This window comes from Barbus barbus, assembly GCF_936440315.1.
Source record: "Barbus barbus genome assembly, chromosome: 24".
Taxonomy (NCBI): Eukaryota; Metazoa; Chordata; class Actinopteri; order Cypriniformes; family Cyprinidae; genus Barbus; species Barbus barbus.
In genome coordinates, this window is record NC_136752.1 from 19909418 (window position 1) to 19924770 (window position 15353).

Genomic DNA, 15353 nt, shown 5'->3' on the forward strand with positions numbered 1-15353 from the left:
ATCTGTTTGCTGTTACATTCAGAAAAGTTGTTCCAAATGTTTGTCACCAAATTGAGACTAAACACTAATGCGTTTAGTATCGTTAATGCACAGACTGGATAGAAAAGACCTCACAGTCTACTCCTCCCTCTGTCCTCTCCTTCACTGCCTCCCCCTCCGCCCTTCTCTCTAACTCTGAAAGAGAGAGCTGGAGGACTGCCAGAGTGCGCGACCGCACGGTACACACACACACACACACACAAACACACACACACACGAACACACCATGCAGCACAGCTACACACTGACCTACATATGCTTCCACTGCGCTGATTGAGTGCCCCACTGAACCTTCCAGCCAATCACAGACGGGGGAGGAGTGCCAGTCAGCCAATAACGCTCCTCATCCTCAGCACATGCTCTCACAGTCTCTGTACAATTTTAGAGTTAAAGCAAGAAAAAAAAAAATGCGCGCCAAGAATGGAAATTATATGTAATATATACTCTTTTCATCCTTTGCACATGATTTTCAGAATTCCTGAACCAGGGTATGTGGTGGGTTTTGTTTCTGAAAATGATGGGGTACCTGACTGATGTTAAATTTGCCTGTTCACCGCTGAGACGAAACCTCAGTGGACCATGAAGAGGGTAGTGTTGGGCAATCAAATATACACTCTGCATACCCTAACACACAAAGAAACATGAACTCCTGTATAAATTTACACGGACACACACACACACACACACACACATTCAACAAACACCAAACACCAAAACAGGGTCACCGGGAGGTCATATAATAGAGCAGTGATTCCCAACCAATGGGATACTTGAAAACATTTTGATTTGTTAAACCTATAGAACAGAAAAAATATATATTTCCAGTACTTAAATTTATTAATTAAAAAAAATTAAAACATTTAATTATTTTTATAAATTAAAATAAAAAACAGTCCAAGAGTGCATATCCAATAGGCAAAAAGAGCTCAATGTGGGTGCTCCACCACACAAGAACTTGAGCCAAAAAAATCTAAGTAGGCACACCATACCTCCAGAGATAGAAAAATATTTAGGTATGTTCTCACCACAGGTGACTTTCACGCTTAGATGCTCTTCATCAGTCTCCTTTTTTCTATCTCTGGAGCTATGGTGTGCCTACTTTGATTTTTTGGTGTAAATTAAAATAACAAATGATTAATCAGATTTTTTCAGTTATCTTTTAATTAAAAAAAATGCAAGAAAAAAAAAATTGTGTTCAAGATTATACATTGAAGTGAATGACACTACGGTTCAAAAGTTTTTCTTATGTTTTTGGAAAAAAGTCTCTCAAAAGCTGCTTTGGTCACACTTTATATTAGGTGGCCTTAACTACTATATACTTGCATTAAAAAAAATAAGTGCAATGTACTTATTGTGGTCATATTGTATTGCAAAACACTTTTGCTGCCATTGAGGTGGGATACGGCTTAGGTTAGGGGCAGGTTTGGTGGTATGGGTCGGTTTAAGGGTGGGTTAAGGTGTAAGGGATGGGTCAACAATGTAATTATAATTACAGAAATTAATTACAGATGTAATTACATATAGGTATTTTTTAAAACATTAGTACAATGTAAAAACATGTATGTACACAGTAAGTGCATTGTACCAAATTATTAATTTAAAAGTATACAGTAGTTAAGGCCACCTAATATAAAGTGGGACCGCTGCTTTTATTTGATCCAAAATACACTAAAAACTTCTATTTAATGTATTTAAAAATATAATTTATTCATGTAATGACAAGCTGATTTTTTAGCAGCCATTACTCCCGTTTTAAGTGTCACATGATCCTTCAGAAATCATTCTAAGAACCATTTCTTATTATTGTAAAAGTTGAAAACAGTTGTGATGCTTAATTTTATTCATCTTTGCAGGAACCATGATATTCTTTTCAGGATTCTTTGATGAACAGAAAGTTAAAAAGAACAGCATTTATTTGAAAATGGAAGGTTTTTTTTGTAATAATGTAAAAGTATTTAGATCACTTTTGATCAATTTAATACATCCTTGCTGAAAAAAATTATTTTAAAATTATTTTAAGAACAACTGACCCCAAACTTTTAAAATAACTAATTGTTTTTAGTGTGTGTGAATTGTGTGTGCAAGATCAGACATTTTCTTTCATTCATTCATTCATTCATTCATTTGTAGGAATACATAAACCAAAAAGGTTGGAAAACACTGTCATCCTCAAAGACTCATCCTGGTCAGCAACTGGTAGGAAAATCAAAGCTCTTTCTTCATCCTTATTTATCTTGGCTGTTTTTTTGCATGTCTGCATGTCAGTTTTTATTTGCCTTTACTCTTCCTCTGACTCTCTCCATCTTTTGTTTTTCTTTTTCGTGGTGTAATTTTTCTCTGTATTAAGCAATCTGGTGTGATGTGATGCATGGTGTGATAGTGAAGCTGATGTAACCACACAGCAGATTACACTATGATCCTTCGTTTAATCTCCGCTCGCTCTCTGTACGCACACACTGTATGTGTACATACACACATCGCACACTAAGTCAGCTCATATGACCAGCCACCTGACTAAGGCTCAAGTTTAGAGACTAATCCTCACACTGCACATCACACCACCGAGAAACTGTCTTTACTAAGCATACTGTATACAACAATTCAATCAAACAACAAGTCAAAATAACACTAATATATTAAGCAAGGGTTGAAAGCGTCTTCAGACGAATGCTGCAACTCAGCATAACACTGCATGTCAGAAAGCCTGGCTGTTCCAAGCCTTTGTGTTCTCCTGGAAAATCCTTGGATCCCACTGCACAGCTGCAGGAAGATGGAAAAAAATAGAAGGGAGCAAAAAGCTGGGTGGAAGAAAAGGAAAAGTAAAACAAACAGGGAGAAGAAGTGGGGAGAGGAGAGACAGGAAAGGCACACTAACCCATATTTACCAAGCAGCACTGAGAGGGAAGAAAATCCATTCATTTAGACCAATAATACACTATCATATGTGGCACTGATACTGCGAATGCTAACTCACATCAGCGTCATATTCTCACTCGCATATGTGCAAATCAATCAGTCTAAAAGCCCTTTCAGTCAAGAGCTGATGTCATTCCCAGCTAGATCATCAGCAATCCTCTCCCACTGGACCACTCTCTATCTATCCGTCTGTCTCTGTTTCTCGGTTTGCCTTTCCCTTTCTTTTTTAATGTAGCTGTATTGGAAAGAGTGCACAATGTGGGTTGTGTACAGTACTGTACTTCGCTTTACCAGTACCAAACCTCTGCAAAACTCACTGCTTTTTACACTTTTACACGATTGTCATTATACGATTTCACTGCAACCAAGTGCCACGAACAGTGAGATTATTTTATTCTCTCTCAGACCTATGGAAATAATGTTGAGATGGTAAACTATAAACACACAACGTTCAGCTAGAAGCAAGCATAAGCCACTTATATAAGCAACTGTATATCCAATGCCAGTGTTTAAGCAAATTAAGATCTCTTCATACGCAGCCTTCATACACTGTTACATAATGAGCCGTTTGTATTCAAACAACGTTGATACTGTATGTTTCCCTCAAGGTCTACACACAACACGGGAGAGTGTAACCTCGCACCCCCACCCACCCGTTCACAGTAATCTGAGAGAAAAACAAGGAGGGAAACTCAGATAAAAAAACTAAAAAAAGAAGGAAGAGAGAAGGCGAGGGGCCCCTTTTTCTGGTACCCTATGTAACCCCTTATTGGGCCTCTACACAGAGAGAAATAAAAAGCAGAAACAGAAAAGGACACTGTAAAACCACAGACACAGACATGTTTAGTGGCTCCTTTCAGTGATGATAATAAAAATTGTGTTTATATAAATATATGCACACAAACACAAATAGGCTGCAATGTGGGAGTTCACGCTACATTACTGCATACGGTCACTCATGCGCACATGCTTTCATCCGCACATAAAAGAAAAGGCCTATATTTGAAGCATATGAGCAAGGAAATGCATTACTGTTCCCAGAAAGGTGTGTGTGTGTGTGTGTGTGTGTGTGTATGTGTATGTCTGTGCCCATTTGGCTTTGCATGTCAAAAGCATCAACACACAAAACGAGAACGAAAGAAACAGACTCAGGGCCTCTTAACTACTCCTTAAAGACAAAGGAGGTGTCGTAGAGGGTATATGTATATACTGCACCCTGCATGCTTGGCTTGTGGGATTCAGAGAGCGTGACTGTTTGAGAGTGCAGTCAATGAGGAGCATGTTTACTCATTAAACCCTGTGACCCTCCATGCCATTCAAGCAAGCGATTTCTATGCACTTCAGTTCAAAAGTCTCGGGTCAGTAAGATTTTTTGAATGTTTTTGGAAAGAAGTCTCTTATGCTCGCTGAATTTATTTGCTCAAAAATACAGTAAAAACAGTAAAATGTGAAATATTATTTCAATTTAAAAGAACTGTTTTCTATTTTAATATATTTTAAAATGCTATTTATTTCTGTGATGGCAAATTTTGATTTTCAGTGTCACAATATGCTGATTTGATGATCAAGACACATTTCTTATTATTACTAAGTTGAAAACAGTTGTGCTGCTTAATATTTTTGTGGAAACATGAAAATTCTTTCATGAATAGAAAGTTCTTGAAAACAGCATTTATTTGAAATGGAGATCATTTTCTAACATTATAAACGTCTTTACTTTCAGTAGCTATGTTTCCATCCAAATATGAAAATTTAATTTATACGTAAAACTGGAATATCGCATAAAGCATTTGCGAATTAAGCACCATTTCCATTCAAGGAGTCAAAGAGAACAAAATCGTCACTTCCTGATAAACTGGCACTAAATATCACTAAGAACAGTAGGAAAAGCCACGGAATATAATAATTTTTATATAGCCTATTATAAATTACTTGCGCCTCAGAGCGAGCAGACAAAACGCAATAAATGCGATCATTGCTTTGGGAGGCGGATGCCTGCTGTTCAGAAATGCAGTCGTGTAAGACAATTATACAGAAATAGCCTACTTTGATGATTTCAGAAGGACCAAAACAACATTTCAGATGCTGTGCAATGAGATCGGTCTGCTGGTTAGTCAAGTTATCCAGTCCCATCGTCCAAAGTCACATGACTTTTTTGATGTGCATGGTGGAATTTATTCGGTAAATGTGTTTCCTTCGTAAATGTTGTGCATAAAAAGATTGGATATCCTACTCAATTGTGCACATAAATTTAGAATTTATGCACATCTTGGCATATATTCCAAAATGCACATAAAAATAGGTGGATTGAAACATAGTTTTTTTGATCATTTGCTTAATTATTATTCATTATTGAAGTATTAAAAACATTTTGTCAAACTTTGAAAGATAGCGCAACAACTTCTGTATGTAAAGTATATTAGTCGTGTAAATTTTTTGTGCTAAAAACATTATTCGTTTGACCATTTATCACCCTCTCTACTTTAATCATCTTTTTTGTTGCTATACTTATAAAGGGAAGGTTTAACCAAATATGAAAATTTTGTCATCATTTATTCACCCTCAATGTCTTCAAAAAGTAGATTTGGAATGACATGAAGGTGAGTAAATTAACAGCATTTTCAGTATTATCAGAGGTAACAATGAGATTCCAAAACTATTCTTGTGAACAAATTCTGTGTAAAGATTCTCCATAAAAGCTGCACTAAAATGCTGTTTGTCTGCCACATCTGAGTGATCACTGTGTCAAATTTCAATAAGGCACTGTGATTCTTTTGTGAGTGTGTAAATTCAAAATTATTAATAAATATACATTAAACCAAATTATTAAGTATTAATTTAATTGAGTCAGTTTCTTCTACCATCCATAATGTTTATAGTGCATTGGACCTACTGCAGACTGACTAGTTTTTTTTTTTTACAGAGGGATTGATTGGCATATGCAAAGACAGAGAATGATCTTTTCTGAGAATGTGAAATGCAAAGGAAGAACAAATGAGAGGCAGACAAATACAGACAAACAGTGAGAGCAGCGTGCCAGTGATGGCAGTCTAAGTAAGATGCACACGAGATGCCCACAAGGTGTGGAGCGATTTCATGCCCCCATAAACACTGCGACACACATGGGAGTATAGAGAGAGAGGGATGGGGAGGAGGGCAGGCGGAGGTAAATGGGACAAAAATGAGCAAATCTAACAAAAAATACAGACAGTGTTAGAAATTAGAACAGCTGCCTTTAAATATGTGGCAAAAGGCATGTGCCACATTACTTTAGGCCATAATTTTCCTGATATACTGCTTCCTCAATTTGCCTGAGCTGGCTGATAACAAACTGCTGATGTGTCCAGCAGCTGGAACCATTGCAGACTTTACTGCTAAGTCAGCACTTTGGCCCCATTCAGCTTGATCCACTGGCCTCCACTGACATCCATATCACCAGAACTGACCCCGGGGCAGGTTAAAGACAGGTGTGTGAAAAGAGATAAGCCTCCGCTGATAGCGTGCAAGGCAATGGACTCTTAAAACAGATAATAGGAATGTGCCAATGACCTCACCACCTGCCAAACATCTGATTGGCCTGTTATTTAGGACACACAGTATTGATAAGAGGTGTTACTTTGGCGCTGTGTCACAAACTGTACTGTTATGACATCAGTTCTTGGAAAAGACTTTGACTTTAAGAGAAATTCAGATTGAGAAACATTCAGACAAAGAGATAGTTAGTGAGCAATCCAAAGACCACAGTGACGTGGAAAAAAATCCCTAAGAGTTTTAGGTGGAAACTACCTACAACAGCAGTTTTTCAATCCTAGAAAAAAACTGTCCTGCTGAGTTTAGCTTCAACCTCAATTAAAAACACCTCAAACAAGGTCTTTAGGATTGCTAGAAACAGTTGTGTTGAGACAAGAGCTAAACTACAGGATCTTGGCCCTCCGGAAGCAAGACTGGATGCCCCTGACCTCCAAGCTTTCATGCACGCACAATTTGCTTTTATTTTAACGAAATTATTTTAATTTTAAAAGCAAAAAAAAATAAAAATTCACATCCAGGAACTCACATAGCAAGCAAAGTACCAAAACTTTTATTATTAGACAGGGCTACATATTAAAAAACATCAACGTGTATCAGCCCACGCAGGCCTTCGTCAGGGTGTTACAATTACAAGTTGAATTATTTGTATGTTTGATATAAAACTATGCAGCATTGTTTTGGACCTACGCTGTGATTGTTGCTGATAGGACTCAATGTGAAGATAAAAATGTAATCCAACTGATGGCCATCCAAACCTGTAGCTTTGTAAAGTTTGCTAGATTTTTGTCTAGGTGTCAGGTGTCATATAGCCTACTTATTGGGCCCATAAAAATATTGTCCTGGTTCCATTGATTTAGGATGTGTGGTTATGGCTCTGTCAGATACACAAGCCATCATAAATTTGATTACCAAATTCCCGACGTCCATGTGGCCGGCCGCTGTGGTGTTATGTCATAGAAAATAAATTTGCTTAGTCAAGGAGGATCTGAAAGTCTTACATTATTGCAGACCCATATTTAAACACCTGCTCCACAATCGAAGCACAGGAACCACCACACTCAATCTACCTTAATCTGGGTTAATCAATCCAATCTTTTGTCTAATCAAAAGTCGACACATGCACACCCATGTATGAGCACCAAAATAGACCGTCTGCGTCACCACAACCAGGCTAATAATCGCCCACTCCTGTCTGACAATGTTTCTCTGTTATCTCTCAAAGGGCTGATGCATGAGATTGTCACTGAGGATGTATTTCCCTAAAACTGTCATTTCCCTCTGTTCACTGCAATAATCACTCTCCACAAAGCCGCATCTCCTATCATTACTGCTGGCTTTGTCTGGCCAAAAGCTCCCTGACATAGAAATCTAGCTTTATTGTACTCAATTCAAGTTTAAACAATAACTCAAAAGCCTCAGGTCAGAGCTGCAAGCAAGCACACCTTTAGAAAACTGAGCGGGTACATTAGGGGCACGGAAAAGGTGGGAAGAAGCAAAGGCTGAACTAGAAATACATTCAAATGTCTTAACCACAGCATATCTGCTTCTGACAGATGCTGTCCCATCAGGAAGTCAGTGTTTTAATCAAATGTTTTCATACGAATTAGAGCAAGTAGTTGTACTGTTTATGGCGCTTTGTTCAATTAAATTAACAAAAAATTGCTTACTTTAGTGTTGCAAAACATCTATGTGACCCTCACTTCAAGACCTCTCACGCACCTAAACATGACCAGGCATGTATAAAAGCACCAATCATGAACATTAACACTGAAAACATTGACTGTACATGAGTGAACAGTCATAGCCACAGCAACATGTCTGCACACACCTCCCACACATTTTCTCTGCACATTTAAAGTCTTTAAAGTCATTTTAATTAAAATGAAATTTCACCCTATGTATTTTCTATTTTTTTATTATAGATCCAATTGAGCACAGTTCACCTGTGCATGTTTAATTTTTAAAAAAAAAATATGTTTGTTTGTTTGTTTGTTTTTTTGGTGACATATGCAAGTCTCCGCCCTACATTTTTTTCATTTTTCACGATAATCCATTACACTCGTCACAATACGGAAGAAAAGTTCCATTTCATCGTGATAAGATACAGATATTATGTACAGCACTTCAAGTAGTGCAGTTTTGCACGGATAATGTGAGTATATAATATTAATGTTGTATTTGTTTACCCCACCTTCTTAACAATAAACAGATTACAGGAAAAAATGGCCCACCTACATCCTGGAACCGTGCCGATTGAAATTCGCAGAATTCAGAACCTCCGGAGGGGACCAGACCGCTTTCATCATAGTGACTGAAAGATTTCAATTGGGCCTAGCGTGGCAGCTCAGCATATTAAGTGTTCCAGGAACAAGAATGGTGCAACACATTATAGTAGTAGCTTGTTCTTTTTAAATTACATAATCTGATTATATTTCAGACGTGACAAACAGCAGGGTTACGCAAGGTAATAACATAGCAAAGAGGATAGGGACAAATTTGTGGTGGACACAAGATTACAAGATTAAAAGCAGTGAGCTGGCAAATGTACAAGTGTGTGTGAGAGACCCTCAAGAGGTGTCTTGAAAAATTGATAAAATGACCCAAATTAATGCTTGAAGCACTGAATAATTTAAAGGCTGAAGAGTAGAATACATCATTTGGCTCTAGAGGAATGATCTGTCTCTGCAGGAGCTCATTGTGAAGGAAGACGATAAATCAATAAAATCTCCTCACTTGTACACCTGCAAAGGAAACCTTTTCCAACACATTCTGGACTTTATTCACATTAAATGTGATTGTATAACCAGATCATTAAATAAACACACAGCATTATCCTGTAACATTCAGTGCAGGGAGTAGGAGGAGGGTGCTGTAATGTTATCTACGCTATAACAGTCACTCCCTCTCTCTCTCTCTCTCTCTCTCTCCTGCAGTCACAACAGTATATTCAACAGAAACAAAGGAACGCCTTGATGAGATCACATGTCATCCAAACTCTCTCATTAAAGCAGAGATGACCAGTGACCTGGTAGCCATAGTGATGCAGCTTGTCATTTTTGCACCTGTACTTGGCCATTCCAGCCTTTTGTATTTGGATAAGACATCTTAAGCGTACTTATCTTTTGTTGCTCTTTCAGTTTCTTAATTTAACTTTTTTTTTCATCTTCATTCCTAATTAGCATGGAAAATGGAATTTCTTGCAGGTTTTGCAAACACTTTACCATAAAATGCAAATGTTGACAATAATACTTGGAATATACCTGGAATACTTCAGTAGGTCGAAACGTTTAGACGTTTTTCCACATATCAGAAATGGCAGCAGGCACTGGACTACTGGTTGTAATAGAGACCAGGGGAGGTGTTTTTATTTGTGTGTACTTATGCTAGAATTGAGGTTATAATAGTATTTGATCATAAAACATGCTTGACTGACAGGTAATGTTTTACATAGCAGTTTGAGAAATATGATCGTGCACACACACACGGTTCTGAATGCTAGACGAGGTGGTGTGCAAACAGTTACACGCTGAGCTAGAGTCGACATAGTTTGCCGTTGCCACAGACTCTCACAGTAACTCTCCTTTCACTATTATAATTCATGGCTATTTATGGCCAATGGGATGGGCGAGCTGGGCCTCCTGCCGCAAACTCAGCCCTTGACCTTGAACTCACAACCCCACCATACACCCCCTCCCCCAACCCTCCCTTGCTCTGTAAGTGAAAGGCCCATATGTCTTGTGCTGGCTCCTGTCCATGGCCATGACATTCCCTTTGAAGGCAGTCCTGTCTGCTGACTGCAAGGAGAAGCTCGCGCCATTCTGAGTTGTTACGCAATTCCTAATGCCATTCAACACCTACATAAACAGTCTGGGCAGCTTCTAGAGCGGGTACATTTACCGTGCCAAGTTTTATGTAAGCCGTGCTGTGTGGATTTGAACATATAGGCATTTGGATGCATGGACATTTATTAGGCTTGGCTCTAATGATATATTATTTATGGCTTTTAAACATTTGTAAAGACAAGACAAAGTCCATCTAAACTAACTTGAACAAATTGTTTTGTTACACAAATTTTCCATACTGATCATGCCTAATTTGCTGTTTATTTTTATGCTGGCGTCCAAATAGTTTGTTTATAGGAGACGTCACTGCACCGTTGGGTCACGCGCACGCGAACTCTCGAAACCTTTCCAGTTTTCTGTGTGTGAGTAAGCGTGGCCAAACATGCCAGAACATGTGTTTCTGGTTGTGATGCAGAATGAGATCATGCACGGAATAAAAGAGACACTTGCGCACCTCATGACACACATTCTCTAGCACAGTGGATCTCAACCTTGTTCCTTAAGGGGCCCTCCAACAGTGCACATGTTGGATGTCTGCTGAAAGGGACAGTCCACCCAAAAATGACTTCCCCACATGTCATTCCAAACCTGCATGCCTTTCTTTCGTCTGTAAAACACAAAAGACGATATCTTGATGAATGTAGGCAACCAAACAGTTTGGGGTCCCATTGGTTTCCATAATATAGCCTAAAATATTGCTATTGAAGTCAGTGGGACCCAAATCTGTTTGGTTACCAACATTCTGCAAAATATTTTCTTTTTTTGTTCCACAGAGGAGAGAAATTTTGGTTTAGAATGACATGAGGGTGAGTAAATGATGACAGATTGTCCCTTCACACATGATTAAACTCATCGGCTTATTAGTAGAGACGTCCAGAATTTGTAGTGTCTGGGAGGCACTGCTTGAGTGGAGTGCTTACCTTCCAACCAGCTGAGCTGTTGCTGTCGCCTTTGTCTTTAAAGTATGGGACGCTTCTGACCATCCAGTCGTAGATCTGGGACAGTGTCAGTCTCTTGTCTGGGACGCTCTCTATGGCTTTTGTGATAAGGTCTGCGTAGGACAGGTTACCCCATGCGTTCCTCCTTGAAGATGACTTCCGGGGAGTTTGATGTTGGCTGCCCTGACCACTCGCCTCCGGACTCGCCGTGGTCGCAGAAGTGGGCTGAGAAGAAAGCGGGGAGCCTGTGCTCTCCAGACCGCTAGCTTGATGCAGTTCCTCTGCCAGGCTTGGGCTGCCATTGTCCTCTCCTTCACCCACGCTGTTGCCATTGATTGCCATCGCATTGTCATCCTCATCATCCTCTTCCTCTGGGATTATGTCAGTGTCATTGGACGCAGGCTTTGTTGAGCTGGACTCTGGCAGCGGCCAAGTGCATGATCTCGGCCGTTTCTGTGGCTCAAAATCCGGATCAATGGCTACGTCCAGATTGGACATAGGCTCCAGGGTTGTCTCTGCCATCACCTCTACCAGCCTTCTCTGACGCTCCTCTGTACGGTCTTTGTCAAAGTTAAATAGGCAGTGGGAAGCGGTCACAGTCACATTCCATGAATGCACCTCTACTCTAAATGGTGCTTAAATGCTTCTTGAGCACTAGTGAAAATCTTAATGATAATTAACACCCCTCCCTGTGTTTCAGAAAGACAAAAATACAATATACAATTTAAAGCCATATGACATAAAATACATCATAATCATTTATATACAACTGAGCATTATATACATACACATGCACATTACATTACAGAGAGAAATTATTATGCACATTAAATTTAACATTTTGCCATCAAAATAAAGATAATTTTAGGCTACCATTTCAAAAACAATTAAACGTACAATTAAACGCATTATTTTTCGATGTGTCTGATGAACCAGTGAAAATTAAACGCTTCTGGAAATGTGAAGTGCGCGCGCACGCGTATGCGTTTGTAAGCGCAACACTCACGTGAAGATATAAACAAAGATTAGCGTGTATACTGTACGGAAAGTGGTCCGCTTTCATTTCGGTTTAACACTTTCACAATGACACACTCTGACTCATATTAGATTATTCGTGTACCAGTGGAGATGACCACACGAATGAGATATTAAAACCACTGTTATTGTGAAAGTGAAACAGTTAGGACACAAATGTATTGCTATTCCATAACCATATTCAATATTAGTCAATATTATTAATATGATAGTTGGCTGGATTCCGAAAAACAGCCTGAATGCAAAGGGGACTAATAAGAGAAACATGTTATAAATCTGTAATGTTTAAAATTAAATTATTAATGTGACTCTACAAGTATTTGCAATATTTTCAAAGTCTATTTAGCATAATCGTATTATATGATTCCAAACAAAATAATATTAAATGACCTCTTAAGGTGTATTTGCACACACGTAAATCGCAACTGTCAACCAGCACATACACACACATATATATATATATATATGCATGAGTATACATTATAATATTAGAATGCAAAATGCAATACCTCAACACGCACCATTCATCCAGAGCCGTTTCTCTTCTGTGTCGCACTCCAGTCACTTGGTGCACTGATGTAATACAACTATATCTTTCCAGTGCACTTCGCCAGTAGTCACGGACAAAGCGCCACAACGTCACTGCACACTACCATCACAAGCAGCAAGTCACTGTAGTGACAAAAGAACTGAACTGTCAGAGCCACTGCACATTCAGCGGGCTAGAGTCAGATCAAGACAACTACAATAACGAGGACAGAACTACGCGTGCTCGTAGACTGCACTGATCATTTTGTATTATTTGCCAGTTTGACCCGATGTCTCCTCGTATTCCGAAGTCTCTTTAACAATTAAAGGTAGAGACGCAACTATCGCTTAATGACAATGTCTTGTTAGAACGCGCGCCAGTGCCTCGATGTCATGAACGGTACATTGCGGATCTATCTATCTATCTATCTATCTAAAGGCACAGGAGGACTATCTACTCTAATCGTCTGTCAGCACTCAAGCGAGCTCAATTTAGGACTGAGTGACTGGAGGAGGGCGAGAAGAGAAGCGCAGCCTGTACCGCTGACAGGGACCTGCCCCCTAGATTCCGCGCATGGGATCGCCTCTTAAAGGGCCACGCTCCCCATCACAGCTGCGAACAGGCGAGAGGACATGTTCAAACAAGTCACTCCAAGAACTGAGAGCCCCTATCAGTTTATCGTATTTCCAAATATAGATTCAGTTGCTCGAAATTGTAGTTCAGACATGCAATTATCTGGGCATATTATCTGGATTGTGCTATAGATTAGAGACAACATTTTCAGGTAACGCAAGTAACCAGAATTAGCCAATAGTACAATATTAAGGGAGTTAGTGTGGCAAATTTGTTATAATCAGATGCCTGATAAGTAGCCTAATATCTTAAAGGAATAGTTCATCAAAAATGTTGTAATTTTCTCCACTGTTCCAATGCAGTAGGCTATAGTCTTCTTTTTGAAGCATGTCCTTATGGTGGATTGAAATGAAAATTCACCCTATGTTGTAAATGCATGTTACAGATCTTATTTTTACTTATTGACCTAAAATGTCATAACTGGATCTTCCGGGCAAACAACACACTTCTCTCTATTAGGCAGGTTTTCTTCAATAATTGAAGTCGAATTAAACTCGCCTGAAAACCCCATTTTTTGAGTTCAGTGCCCACAAAATCCAATCAAGAAGTGACAGTTGATACAAAAGAGAAGATTTGTTGCTATTGCGTTTTTAAATGCCCAAGTTCTAGAAAAGAGACAAGAAAGTAATAGAGCCACAAAAGTAGCCCATTTCTGACTAGTAACCAAGTGGGTTTTGTTTTTTGTGAAGAACAGACTGTAATTAAAGTTGTGAAATTGAAGTAAAAGAACTTTCAAACGCTCAGTTTTCAGAGTACTTGGAATAGACTGCAATGAGAGGCTGCATTTTTATTCATTTTGTTTTTGTCTTTCTTGGATCTTGCCATTTAAAATTACTTTACACTTTCAATGGCCGCATATTCTCCTCCAAGAAAGAAAATAATGCAGGTTTGTAAATAGCATTTTAATTTCTTTAAATGATTAAGAACGAAAATATTTTGTATTTAATTCAAAGAAAATTGCTCTTGTTTTACTTGCTCTGGGGCCACTGACAAATGTTGAGGCATGTCTTGTATTTGCCTTCCTCTGGCCCTTTAATCCCAGCGTGAAGTCGTTCTTCATGACACGCCACCTGCTGCCAGCCTCGTTTTATTCAAACACATGACGTAATTCATAATCAAGAAATTTGCTCTTATCAAAACAAGAGCACGTCTTTGTTCCTGCAGAGATGCGTATTTTCTCGGGCGCGGTGAAAACGACGATCTTTGTAAAGGAATGGGCTCTTCTTCCACCTGTACGCATCGACACAAAGGCTAATAGCATTTATCGAGATATAATAAATGACATTTATGCAGGTTCACCTGTAAAAAAACATACAGAACTCATATTACATAATTGCACGATTTATGTAGTAAGATATTACGGTGGTGCTATTCTGTGATACTATTGCATGGCCAACAAGTGTTACTAAAGACTGTTTTCTTCTTCAGTCACTAAAGATGTAACATCAGCATTGTTTGCTCCTCTATTCACTCCTTATCTTTTTAAAATCAGCCCTCCCTCTTCGGTCTCCCTTTCCTTTGTTCCTAACCCTGCATGGATGGAAAAGCCTGCAGGTGACCTCTACAATAACGGTGTAGACACTAGATCTTGTAAATGTCTAAAACGGTTCGTTAGGACCCGAGACCAATAATGTCATTGTAGATTACACATATTGTCATGTGGAAGAAGCTGATATTAGATATGATGTGTCGGTCCAAGGTCTCTTGTGGGACATGTCTTCCTTTAGCCTGTATAAATGCTTCAGTATTCTTGAGCATATGGTAATAGATGTATTGTTTGTAGGTGAAGGTGTCTAGTCTAGCTCTCTCTGGGAGGAACAGATATAGGGAGCTGCAGTACTCTTTGCTTGTGTCATGTAAAACAATAACACAGAGCACGTGGGTGAGAAT

The 15353-nt window shown here is 38.9% G+C and overlaps 1 protein-coding gene across 2 annotated transcripts in view; it reads right to left on the reverse strand.

Moving 5' to 3' along the window:
* The window catches only part of LOC306843917 (forkhead box protein O3-like), a 29591-nt gene extending 16253 nt beyond the window's left edge, over positions 1 to 13338 (reverse strand). Inside the window, exons 1-2 of one of the 2 annotated variants that reach the window (XM_079375637.1) lie at positions 12823 to 13338; positions 11249 to 11955 (exon numbers count right to left, since the gene is read on the reverse strand). In XM_079375637.1, the coding sequence (XP_079231763.1) occupies positions 11249 to 11788 (540 nt within the window). In that variant the 5' untranslated portion in view covers positions 11789 to 11955; positions 12823 to 13338. Of the gene's footprint in view, positions 1 to 11248; positions 11956 to 12810 lie in introns of both variants that reach the window. The other variant, XM_079375636.1, reaches the window with a different exon arrangement.
* Positions 13339 to 15353: the final 2015 nt, after the last annotated feature.